Source organism: Arvicanthis niloticus, chromosome 11 (assembly GCF_011762505.2).
Source record: "Arvicanthis niloticus isolate mArvNil1 chromosome 11, mArvNil1.pat.X, whole genome shotgun sequence".
NCBI classification, from domain to species: Eukaryota; Metazoa; Chordata; class Mammalia; order Rodentia; family Muridae; genus Arvicanthis; species Arvicanthis niloticus.
In genome coordinates this window covers 53353179-53371684 of record NC_047668.1, presented here as the reverse complement: position 1 = coordinate 53371684, position 18506 = coordinate 53353179, and the positions used below count along the sequence as shown (strand labels likewise).

At 41.7% G+C, this 18506-nt stretch overlaps 1 protein-coding gene across 2 annotated transcripts in view; it reads right to left on the bottom strand.

Annotated features, from left to right (window-relative positions):
* Window positions 1-18179, bottom strand: part of Ubxn2a (UBX domain protein 2A) — a 28038-nt gene extending 9859 nt beyond the window's left edge. Inside the window, exons 1-4 of one of the 2 annotated variants that reach the window (XM_076942140.1) lie at window positions 17827-18179; window positions 12680-12733; window positions 9482-9623; window positions 5482-5588 (exon numbers count right to left, since the gene is read on the bottom strand). In XM_076942140.1, the coding sequence (XP_076798255.1) occupies window positions 5482-5588; window positions 9482-9623; window positions 12680-12720 (290 nt within the window). In that variant the 5' untranslated portion in view covers window positions 12721-12733; window positions 17827-18179. The remainder of the gene's footprint in view (window positions 1-5481; window positions 5589-9481; window positions 9624-12679; window positions 12734-17826) is intronic. The other variant, XM_034514070.2, reaches the window with a different exon arrangement.
* Window positions 18180-18506: the final 327 nt, after the last annotated feature.

The window sequence follows — 18506 nt, the reverse complement described above, 5'->3', positions numbered from 1 at the left end:
TTTTCCCTTTCTATGAAATATACACCTATATGCCAAAATACCTCCATGACTTGTAGGCGTATAACACATGAACTGAGGAGGCTGCTCAGCTGGAGCACAGGCCTGCAAGCATGTGCAGGTCTTGAGATGAATCTCCAGCACCACATGAGGCATGGTGGTGCATGCTAGAACCTCAGCACTTGGACACAGAAGCAGGAGGACCATAAGTTCAAGATCATCCTTAGCTATAGCAAGATTGAGGTCAGCCTGGACTACAAGAGATCCTTGTAGAAATAACTGGATTGATAAAGGTACTCGCTACCAGGCCTGTTCACCTGAGTTTCGTCTCTGGAACCCACATGGTAGAAGGAGAGAACCAGTTGCTGAAAGTTGTCTTCTGACTTCTAATATGAACGTCATGACACACAGGGGTGGTATGTATGTATGTATGTATGTATGTATGTATGCATGTATGTATGTATGTATGTATGTAAAAATCTAAATACATGAAACAAGAAATATAAATGAGATATATAATACCGCTACAATGAAATAATTGAGTATGTGCATGAAAGCCAGAGGAGGGTATTAGGTGTTTTATTACTGTCCTATTCATTTCAGGCAGGGTCTCTCCATGAACCTAAAGCTCTTTTTTAAAACTAGCCTGGCAGCCAGTTAGCACCAGCAATCCCCCTGCATCTGCTCTGCAACAGTGCTGAGGTTACATGTGCATGAAACAATGTTCATTAGGCCCTCACGGTGCAGAGCAAGTGCTCAGAACAACTGAGTCGTCTCCGTCCCAGTTACAAACGTGTTTATTATCATTGTGTGTATATATGATGTGCATATGAGAATACAGGCATGTGTGTACCATCAAGAATGTATGTAGAATCCAGAGGACAATTTTTGGGAGTCAGTTTTTTCCTTTTACTATGAATTCTGGGGACTGAACTCAGGTGTTCAATCTTGATTGGAAAGGACTTTGATCTGGTGAGCTATCAAAGCCCGTTAGTTTTTATCTTTTTTTTTTTTCTAAAAAAAAAAAAAAAAAAAAAAAAAAAAAAAAAGAGGTGACCTTTGATCATGAATTAGTAGAAATATTAGAGAAATATTAAGTTTCAGTTCTGCTTTTGTTGCTGCTTTTTGTTTTTGTTTTTGTTTGTTTGTTTTGTTTTGTTTGAGATGAGGATCTCATATATCCCAGGCTGGCTTTAAATCTGATTCATGGCTCTACCTCCTGAAGGCAGAATTATAGGCATATGCCACCATACTTGCTTAATTTTGTTTTTGAGACAGCACAGGCTGGCCTAAAATTCACAATACACTTAATATATCCAGTTTCAAAGATATGACAATCCTCCTGCCTCAGCCTCTCAAGTGTATAGGTAACAGGCAGGACACTTGCCTGGTTCATCTAGGTTTTTAAATAAAAATACAGATTTACTTTGATAATGACAATGGTAAGATATAGACTACTATTGAATTAAATTAAAAATATTTTTAAATTTCATCCTTTTTTTAAAAAAATTTGGTTTTCTGAGATAAGGTTCCTCTGTATAGGTCTGGCTGTCCTAGAACTCACTCATTAGACCAGAGTGTCTCTCAGACTCAGAGACACTCAACTCAGATCCACTTGCCTCTGCCTCCTGAAGGCTGGAATTAAAGGCATGTACAGCCACGGCCTGGCTCATATTTCATCCTTCTAACAGATTTAAACAACAGAGATTGGCTTCAGCACTAGGCTTTGTCTAATATTTCAGATACCTTTTCATGTTTGTTTTTAAGATGAGGTCTCTCTATATAACCCTGGCTGGCCTGGAACTTACTATGTAGCACAGGCTGGCCTCAAACTCATTGATCTACCTGCCTACCTCTGGAGTGCTGGATTAAAGCCGTGTGCTAACACATCTTCATAAATGTAATAATTCAATGTATAAATTTTTTTCATTTGAGTTAAAATATCCAATAAAGAATATAGACACAGAATATATAACAACTCATGGGACTGGATTGGGGGTTATAGCTCAGTGGCAGAACAGTGGTCCTGATGTGCAAGGCCCCTGAATTGGACCTCTCTGGAAATAGACTGGGGGAAGCAAATATTCTAATATTAAAACAGGCAAAGGGAGATGGGGGAATCTTTAGGAAGTCCCAGAGAACTGAGATGTGGGAGGCTCCCAGGAGTCAATGTGAATGACCCTAACTGAGATGCCTAACAGTGGAGATACGGATCCTGAAGAGGCCACCTCCTGTAGCCAGGCAGGACCCCAGTGGAGGGATAAGGACACCAACTCATCCACAAAACCTTCAACCCAAAATTTTTCCTGCCTAAAAGAAATGCAGGAACAAAAATGGAACAGAGACTGAAGGAAGAGCTAACCAATAGTCGGCCCAACCTGAAACCCATCACATGGCAAGTACCTATCCCTGACATTATTAATGATACTCTGTTATGTCTGCAGACAAGAGCTTAGCATAACTGTTCTGAGAGGCTCTAACCAGCAGCTGACCGAAACAGACACAGATACCCACAGCCAAACATTGGACTGAGGTCGGAGATTCTTATGAAAGAGTTGGGGAAAGGATTGAAGGAACTAAAATGGATGGGAACCCCACAAGAGGACCAACAGAATAAACTAACCTGACCTCTGGGAGCTCCAAGACTGAGACACCAACGAAAAAACACACATGGGCTGGCCTGAGGCCCCTAGCACTTATGTAGCGGATGTGCAGCTCAGTCTCCATGTGGACCCCCAACAACCAGAGTGGAGCCTCCCGAAAGCTGTAGCTTGACTGTGGTATCAGTTCCCCAACAGGGCTACCTTGACTGGCCTCAGTGGGAAAGGATGCACCTAATCTGGCAAGAGACTTGATATGACAGGGTGGGGGGATACCCAGGGAGGTCCCACGCTCTTAGAGGAGAAGGGGGTTGGCTCTAAGGGAGACTGACTGTAAGTGGAGCAGTGTTTGGGATTTAAATAAATAAACATTTTTTTAAAAGGCAAAGAAGGAAAAAAAGAAAAAATTTTTTAAAAAGGCAAAGAAGAAAATGGACAAATAATTTAGATACATATTTCTCCAAAAAACATATACAAATGACTAATAAACACAGAAAAGCCATTCAATATTACTAATCATGAGGAAAATGCAAAGAACCAGAATAAAACATTGATTCCTGCCAAGCAGTGGTGGCACACGCCTTTAATCCCAGCACTTGGGAGGCAGAGGCAGGCGGACTTCTGAGTTCGAGGCCAGCCTGGTCTACAGAGTGAGTTCCAGAACAGCCAGGGCTACACAGAGAAACCCTGACTCCAAAAACCAAAAAACGAACAACAACAACAACAACAAAATGATTCTTACTTATAAGAAAAGCTATAATTTTAAAAGGCTGGTACTGACAAATATTAGTGGAGACAGAAACACTGTAACCCTCATACACTGGTGGTGTATTGTTAGGGTTCTTTTAAATGGTATAGCCACTTTGGAATACAATTGACAGCTCTTTTGAACTTAAGGATAAAATTAACATTTTTGAGATCTATATGTGCATATCCCAAACTGAAAACATTTGTCTACATAAAAACGTAGCCAAGAGCTGGAAAGATGAGCAGTTCAGAACATAGTCAACTCTTTCAGAGGACCCAAGTTTGGCTCCAGAACCCATGTCAGGTGGCTTTCAACATCCTCTAACTATAGTTCTAGGGGACATGATGCTTCTGGCCTTTGCAGGCATCTGCACACATATATACAATGCATCCCTTCCCCTTGTACACACATAATTTAAAAAAATTAAAACAAAAACTTAGTTGGGTTAGTGTTACATGCCTGTACTCCTAGGATTTGGATGGTAAAGTAGAAAGATAAGGACTTCAAGGTCGTATTCAGTAATGAACTTGGGGTCATCATGGGCTATGAGGCACTGATATCTTCCTAAACTAATTAATTTATACAGGATGTGAGAGGTAGCTCAGTAGTACAGCACTTGCCTAGCTTGAATACAACTTTGGCTTTGATCTCCACAAAACAAAAAGCAAACCCAACCAACAACTGAACAAACAAACAAAAAGCAAAATACCTGCATAGAAATACTCATAGTAGCATCATTTGTAACAACTGGATATAAGGAAATGACCCAAACATCTAACCACTGATAAACAGGCAAACTGTGACTCATCTCACTATATAGCCCTTACTGTTTTTAAACTCAGAGATCTGTCTTTATCTGCCTTGAGAATGCTAGAATTAAAAGCACGCACCACCATGACTAGCCAGAAACTTATTATAGTAACAGTTAAATAGCCTCAACTGCCAAGAAAATTAAGTGTGTGTGTGTGTAAGTTATCATTGTGGGATTATATAGATATATCCAAAAGAGCTCATGATGGAAAAGTAAAAATTGGTTTAATGAAGATATTCACATTTTATATATAAATCAATGTATAGGCTGGAGAAGTGACTCAGCAGTTAAGAGCACTAACTGAACCTGGGTTCAATTCCCAGCATCCACATGGTGACACACAACCATCTGTAACTCCAGAGGATCAGATATCCTCTTCTGGATTCCACAGGCACCAAGCATGTACACAGTGCATAGATATACATGCAGGCAAATACCCACACATATAAAGTAAAATTTAAAATCTTTTTTTTTTAAAAAAAGATTTATTTATTTTATGTATTTGAGTACACTGTCAGTGTCTTCAGACACACCAGAAGAGGGCATTGGATCCCATTACAGATGGTTGTGAGCCACCATGTGGTTGCTGGGAATTGAACTCAGGTCCTCTGGAAGAGCAGTCAGTGATTTTAACCACTGAGCTATCTCTCCAGCCCAAAAATTTAAAATCTTAAAAATGAAAAACTTTTCACTTCACAAGAATGAAAATTCAACAAAGACATTAATGGTAGCATTTCTGATTATTAAAATTATTTGTAATTTTCAAGTTTTTCTTAATACTTTAAAACACTTTGAATCAAGGCCAGCCTAGAGAGAGAAAAAGAGAGGGAAGGTGGGGGAAGGGTCGAGAGAGAGGAAAGAGGGTGAGAAAGGAAGAAAGAGAAGGGTCAATTTAAGCCAAATGTGGTAGTTTAAACCTTAGATGTCAAGGCTAGCTGAGACTGGATGGAACTGTGTTTAGCGACTTTGCATTATGTTTACGTCTGTGTGTAGGTATATGCACGTGAGAGCAGATGCCCTTGGGAGGCCAGAAGAGGATGCTGGACACCCTCCCCCCAGCTTTCAAACTAGAGCAACAAACACTCTTAACCTCTAAGCCACCTCTCCAGCTCCAGCTGTTGTTTAAACAAAACAGAACAAAACTAGCAAGCAAACAAACAAACAAACCCAACTCCCCTGCCACCCACCCCTCCAAAAAGGGAGGGGATGTGAATTCACAGAAGAAACAGTATGTCTATGAAGGCGTAAAGGGACACAATCATTATTACAAATAATTCTTTCATTGGAAACATGCCTAAAATACCCTTCAACTACAGCCTGCTTACCCCTTTTTGATGGAGTTCAGAAACTGCTGACTTGCACCATCAGAGTAACTTCTAAAATCATCATTGACAGTGAATCCATTTTTCCACAATTTTATATTTACATCTACCTACAAGACAGTACAGAAAGGAAGGCATTGTTAGTAAAGGTGAAGTCCTCTGAACTCTTTCCTAGCATTGTGGTTTTCCAAATTGTTATACACACATATATATGCACACACACATATGCGCGCGCGCGCACACACACACACACACACACACACACACACACACACGAATGATCATTTTGCCTGCATGGATGTCTGTGCATCACTTGAGTGCAGTGCCCACAAAGGCCAGAGGAGGGCATCAGATCTTCAAGAACTGGAGTCAGAAGGTTGTGAACCACCACACGTGTGCTGGGAATTGAACCCATACCCTCTGAAGAGCAGCCAGTGCTCTTAACTGCTAAGCCATCTCTCCAGCCCCTATCACTCTATGTTCTACATGTAAAAAGCACATTTCAAATGTGAAATATAAAAAATAATTATTTATATATTATGTGGTTAAAAATCATTAGTAATATTAAGATAACTCACTTGAAAAAAGTTCTGTGCCATGTGAGACTCAGAAGACACCTGAGGCAAGGCTTTCTAGATTCTCACCAATAAGAGGACTTCATCTGAGATGATTCTGGGCATGAAGAGCATGCAGGGATGGTATAGTGATGCATGCCTATAACCCCAGCACTCAGGAGGCTGAGATAGGAGAACTGAGTTCCAGTGTCCAGCCTGGGATACATACCAAGTACCAACCAGGTCAGTCTAGGTAAAAAGCATAATTCTGCCTCAAAAAGCAAACACACTGGGCTGGAGAGATGGTCTGGCTGCTAAGAGCACTTACAGCGTTTACAGAAGACAAGGATTCAGCTCTAAGCTCCCACATGATGACTCAGAGTTTAATAGTTCCCCTATATAAACCTATTTCTTCTGATATTTACCCAAGATGAAAAGTATCTCTTCAGAGATGGAAAAACAAACACCATAATTATCAAAATCACCTGACTCTAACAAGCCTATATTCAGAAGGTACTTGACTTTAAAAAGCTCAGTATCTAGGAGCATGCCTAGACAAAGAGGGTGACAGAGAGACGCAAACAAGAAAACGGCCTGCTCTGGATTGAATCACTGGAAGGACTTGCTTCAGGGCCCATAAGGACACTAGTTTAAAGAGTCTAAAAGCCTTTGGGAGAGCACATAGTACATAAAAATGCTGAGTTTGTTTGTCTCAAATTTGCTATGTAGCTGAGGTTGTCCATAAACTCCTAACACTCCTTCCTCCAAAAACTGCCCAACAATAAAAACACTGAATCTTCAAGAACAGCTAGAAAGTATATCATTACAACTGAAGTTCATCTACCTCATGATACAAACAGGGGGAGAGAAAAGCCAAAAGTTCAGCCATGGGAAGCTAATCGTCGGAAATAAAGTTCAATTGGGAACAGACTGCTATAATATCCCCAGTCAGTTTCTGCTGGACTTTGTGCTCACCCAATCAGGTGATGTAATCTACCTGCTGTTACTTGCATCAGCTCCACTCAAGGGCACTCTCTTATTGGGGATTTCCTATGATTGCTTCAATAGGGCTTCCCCAGTTGATTTCTGTAAGCTCCTGACTTAATGATAATTTACTATCTATATGTTACGTCTGCTCCTTGCTATTTTTATTCTATGTTTGTTATGGCTATTGCAGACCATTCTCCTGACCACAGAGACAATCAATCATGTGAATCCCTGAATCTGAACTCAGGTCATCAGACTTGGTGCAAACACCTCCACCCACCAGCTGAGCTGTCATACAGCTGTGGAAGTCAGAGTGCAGTTTGTGGGAGTCAGTTCACTCCTAGCATATGGGGTCTGAACTCAAGATTATCATGCTTGGCAGCAAGCATCTTTACCCTCTAAGCCATCCTGCCATCCTCTACTCTTACTCTGATAAAACTTAGTTTTCAAAGGGCCTGGAAATGTAGCACAGTCTATAGGGTGACTGCCTGGGTTTGGTCCCCAGCTCTGCATAAAACCAAAGATGCTGAAATATACTTATAATCCCTGTGCACAGGTAGAGAGGTAAGAAGGATCCGAATAGCTTCAAGGCCAGCTTTGGCTAAACCCTTTCTCTAAAAAAAAAAAAATTAGAATGAGAGTTTTTTCACATACCCTCTTAATGTCAGTCTTCAAAAAGTCAGTTTGATTCTTATAATTGGTACTATTATAATTGAAATACATTTAAAAAGAATCAAACCTTATATAGGTATGCAATTACAAAGTTATTTTTAAAATGTTTCCTAGACATAGACAGTTCATCAAGGTTTAATAAGTAGTAATATCTCAAAGTTAGTTGAGAATCTGAATGTGAAATTTGAAACTCACTATTCACCTTTTTATATACCTGTTACATTAAAGTCCTCTATCTTTGTACTATGTATGTTGGAGTTTGTACTCAAATGCAATTTTTCCCCTTGACATAAGGTCTTGGTATATAGCCTAGGCTGACCTCAAGCTCACTAAATAGCTTAGGTTAGCCTTGAACTCTTAAGAGCCTCCTACCTTTGGCCAAGTTCTGTGTTTACAGGCCTGTGCCACTACACCGAGCTCATGCATGACTTTATAACAATATATAAATTAGTCATTTGGAAAACAGTGGTTCCCTAAGCCACGCAAATGTAAATGCTAATGTATGTCCTGATATAATACATATTATACTTATTAAAATAACACTAACCTCATGGGGAAATACTGTAAGTTTGAAAAGCTGTCAAGTGCATGAAAGAAATTTCCTCAAATTCTTGTTTTAGTTAAAAGTTGACTAAGTAAAATGTTTGCATTTGTAACAAATACCATGTTATTTCCTTTGCAATACCAGGCTCACTTAATTATGCTGTGAAAACACCTGCCAAGTCTAATGAGTGCATGTTACATGTGTACATGTGGAAGCCAGAAGCTGTCAGTGTCTTCTTCAGTTGCTATCTTTTTTTTTTTTTTTTTTTAACATTAGAAAAAATTCAGGCTGTATAATTGGCTTAGCAGTTAGGAGCACTTGTTGATTTTAGAAAGGCCCTGGTTTGGTTCCTGGAACCTGCATGGTGGTCCCCAAACATCCATAGCTGTAGTCCCTGGATAACTGATACTCTGTGAGCAGCAGACACATATGTACACACTCATACAAAACACCCAGACACATAAGGTAAATCTAAAAGAAAACAAACCATTTATCGTCTGTATGTACATAGGTCAGAGAGCAGCTATGGAGTCAGTGCTCTCCTACCTTGTGGGTTTCAGACTGGTGGGCCTGGCGCTGGTGCTCTCACTCAGTGAGCATCTCTCACCACTCTCCACTCTTCCTTTTTGAGACAAGATCTCTTATTGAACCTGGAGTTCAGCAATTCAGCTAGACAACTGGCCGTCAACCTACAAGGATCCTGTTTCGTCTCTGCCTCTCCAGCCCTGGACATGAGTCGTGTGACTTTAGGTATGCACGGCCACCACTCTCTAACAGCCATCTCCCCACCTTCCTTCCATCCTGAGTATTCTAGCCTTGAACTTACTACATAGCTGAGGATAGCTTGTCACTGCCAGTCCTCCTGACTCTCCAACTCCCAAGTGTGGGAACCACAGATGCAGCTCACCTTGCCCAGTCTAGGTTGTGTTGGCACTGACTGGACTCAGAGCTTTGTTCACTATGTAAGCATTTTACCAGCTGAGCTACATCCTTCCATCATAGATATTCTTAACTGAAAGTAACATTTACTTGGTTTATAAATTCAAGCAAGTAATACAACAATTTGAAGTCAGTTTGTTGTGGCTGCTTGATTCCTGCTCAGATGCCCACAGCTTTACCCACCACTGCTTTTCTAGCACCTGTGCAAATTTAACATAATGAAAATGGTACAAAATAGCTTTCCTATTACAAAAGTAGTTTTGACTTCAGGGATCCTCCTAGAGGCCAGTAAGTAACAGATATTTACCTGTCTCTTCTGTTCAGTGGGGGACAAGCATTTGGTACCAGCCTTCTCTGCTTCCTCAAAAAGGCTGTCAACAAAATATTCACAGTCCTTTTGTTGATTATCATTGAGGGGTTGATTGTCAGGAGGTCCTGTTTCACAAACCCTAAAAATAAAATAAAAAATTAAAGTAAAATAAAATTAAGTATTGTTACATCTAAGTTAATAAATATGTGAATAAATCTTTGGGGAGGGCTAACTTTTTGCTGTGTATACTGTCTTTGCATTTTAGGATATCTAGCAGGCCATACTGTATTGATATCAAGAACAGTGTGGAAAGGCACAAATGAAACAAAATGTAGAGTTATACATATGTATGAAAATGCCATCATAAACTCATGACTTTGTAACTTAAAAATTAATTTAAAAGCCTCTGAAACTAGAAGTTCATTATTACATTATTTACGTGCATGAGTATGTATATATGTGTTCATGTGTGAAAGTACTTGTGGAAGTCGGAGAACTTGTGAGAATTACAGGAATTGGTTTACTCTTTCTACCACGTGTGTCCCCAGATCAAAGTCAGCCTGTTACTCTTGGCAACAAGGGAGCTATCACATTTACCTCAGAATTTAAACAAGAGTTTTTTTTTTTTGTTTGTTTGTTTGTTTGTTTGTTTTTGTTTTGTTTTGTTTTTACAGAGGTCAATAGGAGGTTAGAAAGATGGCTCATAGGTTAAGAGTATATTCTGCTTTTATAACAGACCTGAGCTTGGTCCCCAGCACCTACAAGTGCCAGCTCACAGCTACAAGTACCAGATTACAACTGCTGTTAACTAAAACTCTGAATTTGATCCCCACAACCCAGGCATGCAGGGATGTAAAAGCGAATCCCAGCACTCAAGGCAGAGACAAGCAGGTCTCTGTGAGTTTCCGGTCAGCCTGGTATACAAAGGAGTCCCAGGCTTACCAGGGTTACATAGTTGAGACTCTAGCTCAACAAATAAACAAACAAATGGCAGGTGTTCTAGCTGATGAGATGGTTCATACCCATGGTAATGCTTTAAGTTAGATTCTTTTTACTTCCCCAGATCATCCCTATATATACTATTAAAACTATTATTATTATTATAATACCTCCCTAAAACAATGGCATGATACTTCTCACATAGAAATAGTTACACTGTAAAATGATATTATATGATACTAATGATTTTTTTCTTCTTTAATCAATATAGCTATGTAGCAGTATATCATATTGTCGAAAAGTACAGGCTTTGTGGTTCATGTTTAGGTACCTTTATTTAATTACAGTAAGAAAAACTAATTCTCACTAAGAAACTTATATTTATGATTTGGTTTTCTTATCTCTAAGATGCAGATACTGGGTTGGGATGTAGCTTAGTTGATAGAGTACTTGCCTAGCATTCACAAAGCCCTGGGTTCAATCTTCAGTACTACATAAACCTGTCATGGTGGTGCATGACTATAATCCCAGTACTTTGATAGTAAAGACAGGAAGATCAGAATTTCAGGGTAATCCTTGGGTACATATATTCAAGGATAGCCAGGGCTATTGTGAGAGTGTCTCAAAAAATAAGCCAAGATGCAGATGCCACCACAAATGGCTCTGAAGATTAAATGAAAAAGACAATAAAGCTGGAAGTGATAGTGTGTACCTTTAATCCCAGAGGATCTCTGTGAGTTTCAGGTCAGCTTGGACAACAGAGCAAGTTCCTGGGCTAGAAAGATCCTGTATTGAAAACCAACCCGTAGGCATAATATTTTTGTGCTCTGTGTAAAGGTTATCTTTGTGTTATTCAAATGCTGATTTCTCTGCTCTCATATCTGGTTTCAATTGGGACAAGGCTTTGTTATGTTTATTCTTAGAATCTCAAATCTCAAGTTTGCAATCACCCAATCTGCCCAGTGCAATCTTCACTGGGCAGAAGAGAGACTAGGGCAGGACGTCTACCAGCCAGGAGACTGGGGTAGGGGTGGAGAATGGGGATGGAGATGGGGAGGGGGAGGGGGAAGGAGAGGGACAGGGAGAGAGAGAGTAGGGAAAGACATTGAGATTGGCCATGGGGAGGAAGTAAGAGTTCTTAAGAGTTCAGCTGGACAATGAAAGCCCTAATAGCAACTATTACTTGGGAGCATGGCTGGGAGTAGCCAGATTAGCTTAGATTTTACTGCCCAGGTATTGAGGTGATGCCTAAAATAAACCTTGGTAGCTCTGTGTAGTTATTTGGGACTAACAAAGGTAAAGAAGTACATCAGCTCAATTAATTCATTTTTTATGTTTATATTAAAATTAATTCATTCTATACCAGGCAAACAAAAGTTGTAAGAAAACCTCAATACATCAAATAAAAACCTCAATGAAAAGCACTGTAAATAGGTAAGAAGAGGCCAAAGAAAAAATGTCAGGGATTGAAGACCAGGCTAAAGGATTATGGTTAGGATTCAGTAAATTGGCTTAGCCAGAAAAAATACTTACTGGGTAAGTTTGAGTTCAATCCCCAGAACCATACAATCATGGAAGAAAGGAACTGACTCCACGAAGTTATCTTCTGACATCCACATATGCATATAGACATATATATGAACATATGTATGTATATATACACAAATAATAACAGTAGTGGTAGTAGTAATGCATTTTATTCAGTAGCAGTTTTTAGAAATACAATCATAGCCTGGCCTGGTGCTGTAAGTGGTGTCCCTAGCTGCTTAGCAGGCTGGGGCAGATTTGCAAATTCAATGAATGTGTTAGTTACACAGTGAAAGGCCAACATAACAATTTAGTGATGCCTTGTCTCAAAAAAAAAAAAAAAAAAAAAGAAAAAGAAAGAAAGAAAGAAAAAGGAAAAAAAGCAAAAAGATCTGGGAATGTAGCTCAGTGGCAGGATGCCTGCTTTGTATATGTGAGGTGCTAGGTTCAATCCCTACAAAAGAAAGAAAAGGAAATTAAAGAGAAAAAGTAATCATGGTTGTAAGAAGGAAGACCTCTAGGTACAGTTTAAGGAACAAACTTTACTACAACTATTCAGTGCAGCTGTGAATAAAAACAAACCACTCTCAAAATATATTAATATTACCATTTGTGGGAGTGGCCATGTATATTAAAAGCTGCTTTACTATTTCTGCCAGTGAAAAGCAAGAAAACCAGAAAAAAAAAATAACAAAGGCATTAACAAATTCATTGCTTGAGTTAACTTACCATTCTTCTTTTATACTGTCAAGATTGTCTACTTCTTTCATTCTCTTTCCGCTACTGAAAAAGTTAAAAGAAACAAAAAGTTTTCAATAGTATCAAAAAACTTGAATTGACCAAATTCAACATGATCATTTTCATCTAAAACAGAACAGAACAAAAAGCCCAACAGGGTGTGGTGGTATGTGCCTGAAATCCCAGCACCAGGGAATCAGACAGGATGAGCCGGTGTTCAAGGTCATCTTCAGCTATATTGCTAAAGACAAACAGGGCCTTGAGAAAGACTGTTTCAAAAGATAAGCAGAGGCAGGCCAATCTCAAGTTCTAGGCCCACTGAGACCACATAGAGATACTGTTACAAAACCAAACCAAACCAAAACCAAAAGGACACAGGCGGGAGTGGCTTTACAGCGGTTAAGATGACTGTTTTTATAGAGGACTGAGATTAGATTTTTAGCACCCACTTAGCAGCTCACAATCATCCATAACACTAATTCCAGAGTTACACCCTGATTTCTGAAGGCATCTGGCACACACATGGTGTATAGACAGGTATACTCATGAACAAAACACACATTTATTTTTGAAAAAAAGTGTGCTCTTCCCCCAGCCTTGAGCAAGACTGAAAGTCCTTGTTTACCACAACAGACCAAGTGATAGGATCTAGGTGGAGTTACCCACCTTGGCTACAAGAAACAGAAAAAGAACTGCCCCTGGACTTCTCTTGAGATATCTCCAGCCTTGACCAAGAACCCATCCCACCCATTATCCCACCCATCTCCAGTTTAAACCAGAAAGGGTTTTGGTGGGGCCTTTCCCTTTAAATTGAGAGCTGAACATGAAAGCTTTGAGCCTTAATCAGAGAAACTTTGTCTTGGCTTTATCTCTTCTAGCTCTCCTTCTCCCTTTCATTCCCAGCCTCCCTTTCAGGTGAACCCAGTTGATCTGTGGCTGCAGGCGGCTACAAAAAAGAAATCCCAAAAGGACACCAACAATATTTTAAAGGGATATATATGTGTGTGTATATATTTGGCTTCCTGAGGTTCTTTTTCTGACTGCTATATGTGTTTCCTCATACTTTCCCCTACTAAACACCTTTAACTACTAAAAATATTTTGAAGGGTGTTTTGAGTGTGTATGCACTGTGTACACACACAGGCATGCAGTGGCCAGAAGCCAATGTCAGGTGTCTTCCTAGCTATTTTCCCACTGTGTTTGTGTATGTGCAGGTATGTATGCATGCATGTGGAAATCAGAGGACATTTTCAGGTGTTTTCTCCTCAGACACCATCCTCCTTATTCTTTCAGGTAGAGTGTCTCCCTGGAACCTGGGGTTCATTGATTCAGCTTGATTGGCAGTGGTGAACTCCAGAGATCTACTTGACTCTGTTCCTTCAGTGTTGAGATTATAGGCGTCATCTACCACCACGTCTATCTAACTTTTATGTGGATGCTGGTGGTCCAAATTCAGGTCCTCATGCTTGCCCAAGGAATGCAAACTTTATTCACTAAGCCATTCTGCAGCTTCCAAAAGATTTTCATCAATCTGTTTCTTTTCCTGAGACTAGGTCCCTCTATATAGCCCAGGATGGCCTGGAATGATAGTCCAAAGACCCTCTTCCCCATTCCTATCTTTATTCAAACCTGCTATCAGAGTAACCTTTCTGAAATAGAAATCTGGTTTTTTGACTTCCCTACTAAAAATCCCTCTGATTCTCAAACACTGCTGTTAGAATAAGATCCAAATCCTTTGAGCAATATTACAGGGGAACTAATATAGTTCTTTACATTTTTCCATAGCTCCAATTAATAGGATGTAATAAAAGTATGTTTCCTTAATTGTTCCCTAGAGATCTTCATTGTTATGATTATTATGACTATCACTGAAATAGTCATATAATTATTATTTCAGCTACCTCATTTATTTATCATTATACAGCGATTGCATGTATTTACTTTATGCAATAAAAACAGAAAAATAATAATACAGGTATCATGTTCAACAGGTATCTATCTCATTTGCACTCACAAAAGAGCAAGCCCACTGACTGGGTCCAAAACTGAGTCTAGGCCCAGCTCAACCAGGGCTATGGGAGGATTTCTGGAGGTTAGATAAAAGCCAGCATTTCTCAGGAACGTGGGAAACTGGTTCCCATCTGCCAAAAGGAATAATTTCCCTTACCTTGGACAGAAGGGACTTACAACTCCATTGACATATCCTGTGGCTGCATATCAAAGCCCATGAAGCCCTCCAGGCTCCCTCAGTCTCTCTCCCCCTCCTTTTGCTCTCTAGCTATGTGCTAGTCTATCCTCCCTTGTCTTATAGATAGCCCTGGCCATGTCTGTTTCTCTTTCTCTCAGCTCTGGATTCTTTCACACACCTCTAGATATCTTCCAGATACGGTCCCCTTAACCATGCCATGGAGTAGTCATTTCAGTGGTTTCTTTACTGTGCCTCCTTGAAAACAATAATAGACATTAACAAAGAAACTCAACCCTTGAGTTAATTTTGTTTCTCTATAACAGTTCTGAAAAAGACTGTTCCTAAAGTCAGAACATTACATAAAAAGGTGACATGTTTTGTCTGGACCTGACTTACTTCATCATTTAGTCCTCTTCTGTTCTTCATACTCAGATACTGTGAGCTTTATGCTCTTGAAAACCATTCTCTTATCCTCTGTGACATCTATTTCCTTTGCATGGACTCTTCCCTCTTTTAGAAGTCAACCTTCACCTAACTCCTGTTTACCTGTAAAATTTCAGCTCAAAGATTACTTTTCTACAGAAACTTTGTTTTCTTCAGCTGGGAATAAATCCATTATTAACACTCTCTCACAAATACCTTACATTTTATTTCTTCCTCTTAGTTTCTATCTTGATTTACTAGTATTTATTTCTGTGTTCAATAATTCTTTACCTAATTTTACTATATAATCTAAATGAAGAATCAATAATTGCCATCATTTCTCAGTACTCAGTCCCTCCGTCTCCCTCCCCCTCTCCTCCCCTTTCTTCTTTCTCCCCTACCCCTGCTCTCTCTTTGAGATAGGGTCTTATATAGATTGGGCTGGCCTGAAAAGAGATCTGCCAGCCTCTGCCTTCTGAATGCTGGGACTAAAGGTGTGAATCACAAAGCCCAGTTGTACATACTTTAAAAAACTGAATAACATTAACTAAGGCATTAGCTAATTCTCCCAAGCGTTATTGTAGAATGCTGTACCCCAAGCATAACAGTCATTACCACTTTTATTAGAGCAGCTGTGACTTGCAAAAGACCTTCAAGATCAAGCCTGTTGACATTTCTTCACAGAACAAGAAGGTGGGAAGGGTCACTAGACCCTCCCCTGAAATCACGAGCCCTCCCCTCCATTTCCTAGCCAGTTGAATATAATGCTGACAAGCTATGCTTGGTGCCCCTTTTAGTTCTAGGATTTATGAAGTGTGGAAGATTAAGTGAAGAAAAGTAGTGGAGGAACTCAACTCCATCTTCCTCATCCTCCAGCTATGAGGAAGTCATTATCCATGTTAGGGTAAGACTGCTTTGGGGTCACTTATATTCCTGTAAGTAACCTGTCACCCATGGTCTATAAGTAAACCAAATAAATTCAAGCGAAGCTGTCTGACTTCGGGCTGTCAGTGGTGCTCTACTAGGGTGAGTGGACATTTATGTGCTCCTCCATGGTAAACGTTCACTTAACTTAAAGTATTCACATAGGACTGGGGTGTAATTCAAGCTTATGAAAAAGACCTGGGTTTAAGCCCCCAAAAAGGTGTGCAGGGGTTGGGGGTGGGAAATTAATGCTCACGGAGCTGGAGATATAGCTCACTGATCTAAAGCAATGGCTGCTCTGTCAGAGAACCTGGGTTCAATTCCTAGTACCCAATGGTTCATAATCATCAGTAACTTTAGTTTTAAGAGATGACACCCTCATGCAGGGCGGTGGTGGTGCACGCCTTTAATCCCAGCACTTGGGAGGCAGAGGCAGGCAGATTTCTGAGTTCCAGGCCAGCCTGGTCTACAGAGTGAGTTCCAGGACAGTCAGGGCTACACAGAGAAACCCTGTCTCAAAAAAAAAAAAAAAAAAAAAAAAAAAAAAAAAAAAAAAAAAAAGAGAGAGAGAGAGAGAGAGAGAGAGAGAGAGAGAGAGAGAGAGATATGACGCCCTCTTCTGGCTTCCACAGGTACCAGGCATAAAAATGGTGCACAGATAGGTATATAGACAAAAAGTTGGCCACATACAGTAAATAACATTTCTTAAGAGTAAGTGCTCAAGTAGTTAACTGCTATCTACAGTTTTCTTCCCAGTACTCTGTACTCGAGTGCTCTTTCCTACCTGAACACATTTTTGACTTTTGCATCTCACCAGTACCTAGCACTAACGTCAATGTTATCACACCAGTATTCCCCTGTATTAACATCAAGACAACTCAGGAGATGAACCACGCCAGTTACACCAGCGCACTCGGGAGTGTGAGAATCCCAAGTTCAAGTCTGGGACTTGATAACGACAACAACAAAAGGAAAACAAAACTGAGTCAACACAGATAATCGATTCCCTATTTTCTCATCTCAAACTACATGGAAACGAACAAACATTGGAGGCCACTGTAACGTTCATTTTTGCTGAGAATAAACTTTTATTACCACGAGTTTAGAGAAAGCGGGGGGGGGGGGGACAAGATACTACAAGAAAAAAAATGTCATTTAGGAAAACAGTGAACATCACCTTTCAAAGTATCAGTTAAAGGCAGTTAAGGAAGGCTAGTGAAGCCAATTACGAAACGTTCGGCGAAGAGTCATTCTGTATTTCTGGAGTGCGCTTTTCGCAGCCTTCGCCTTTGGAAATGGAGACGTCTCGACAGCACCTAACTCGAAGAAGTTTCTGGGCGCCTTCAGAGAAAGAAGCGCGATGTCCTTCCACTGAGTTCCGAGCCCCGCGGCCAGCAGAGCCGGGAGCTGCAGGTCGGCACTTACCTGGGCCGGGCTGGGGCCGCATGGAGGCCTCGGTCTGCCAGCGTCCCTCCCCGGCCGCAGTCGCGCGGGCCAGAAGCCCCGGGTGCCGACTCACTGCGGCCCAGACGCGTCGCGGTCCCCGGGAAACGCCCGTCCGATCCCTCACCGGCCAAACGCGCCGCGGAGCCAGGAAACTCACCTCAGGGCACGGCCCTGCGGCCTAGTCCTCGGTCCCCGGGGGCCCGCAAGCGCCACCGCTGCCGCCGCTGGGCTGAAGCCTCTCAGCCCCGGAGCGCCGGGAAACCCTCTCGGGAGCAGCGGCCTCGCTGCGCAGACCTGACCCGCCTCCCTTAGGCCGCCCGGCGGGCGCCGGGGACGGCTGCGCGCGGCTCCGAGGAGCGCGCCTGGCTGACGGGAGCGTGCCGAGGTCGGCTGCGCGCGGCTCCGAGGAGCGCGCCTGGCTGACGGGAGCGTGCCGAGGTCGGCTCCGCGCGGCTCCGAGGAGCGCGCCTGCTTGCCGGGGACGCGCCAGAGTCGGCTCCGCGAGGCTCCGAGGAGCGCGCCTGACTGATGGGAGCGCGCCTGGCTGACGGGAACGCGCCGGGGTCGGCTCGGAGGAGCGCGCCTAGTGGCCGGGGACGAGCCGGGGTCGGCTCCGCGAGGCTCAGAGGAGCGCGCTTGGCTGACGGGAGCGCGCCGGGGTCGGCTCCGCAGGGCTCTGAAGCTGAAACTGGAGGGCGCCTGGGGCGGGCCTTCCTGCAGTGGGTTTTCTCAGGCGGCTGCAAGGCACGCACTAATGGCGGCAGCCTTTTTGCTGCGGCCTGCGCCGCTGCTTGTTGCTTGATTAGGAGGAGCGGAAAATGCTTGGAGCTAGGTGGG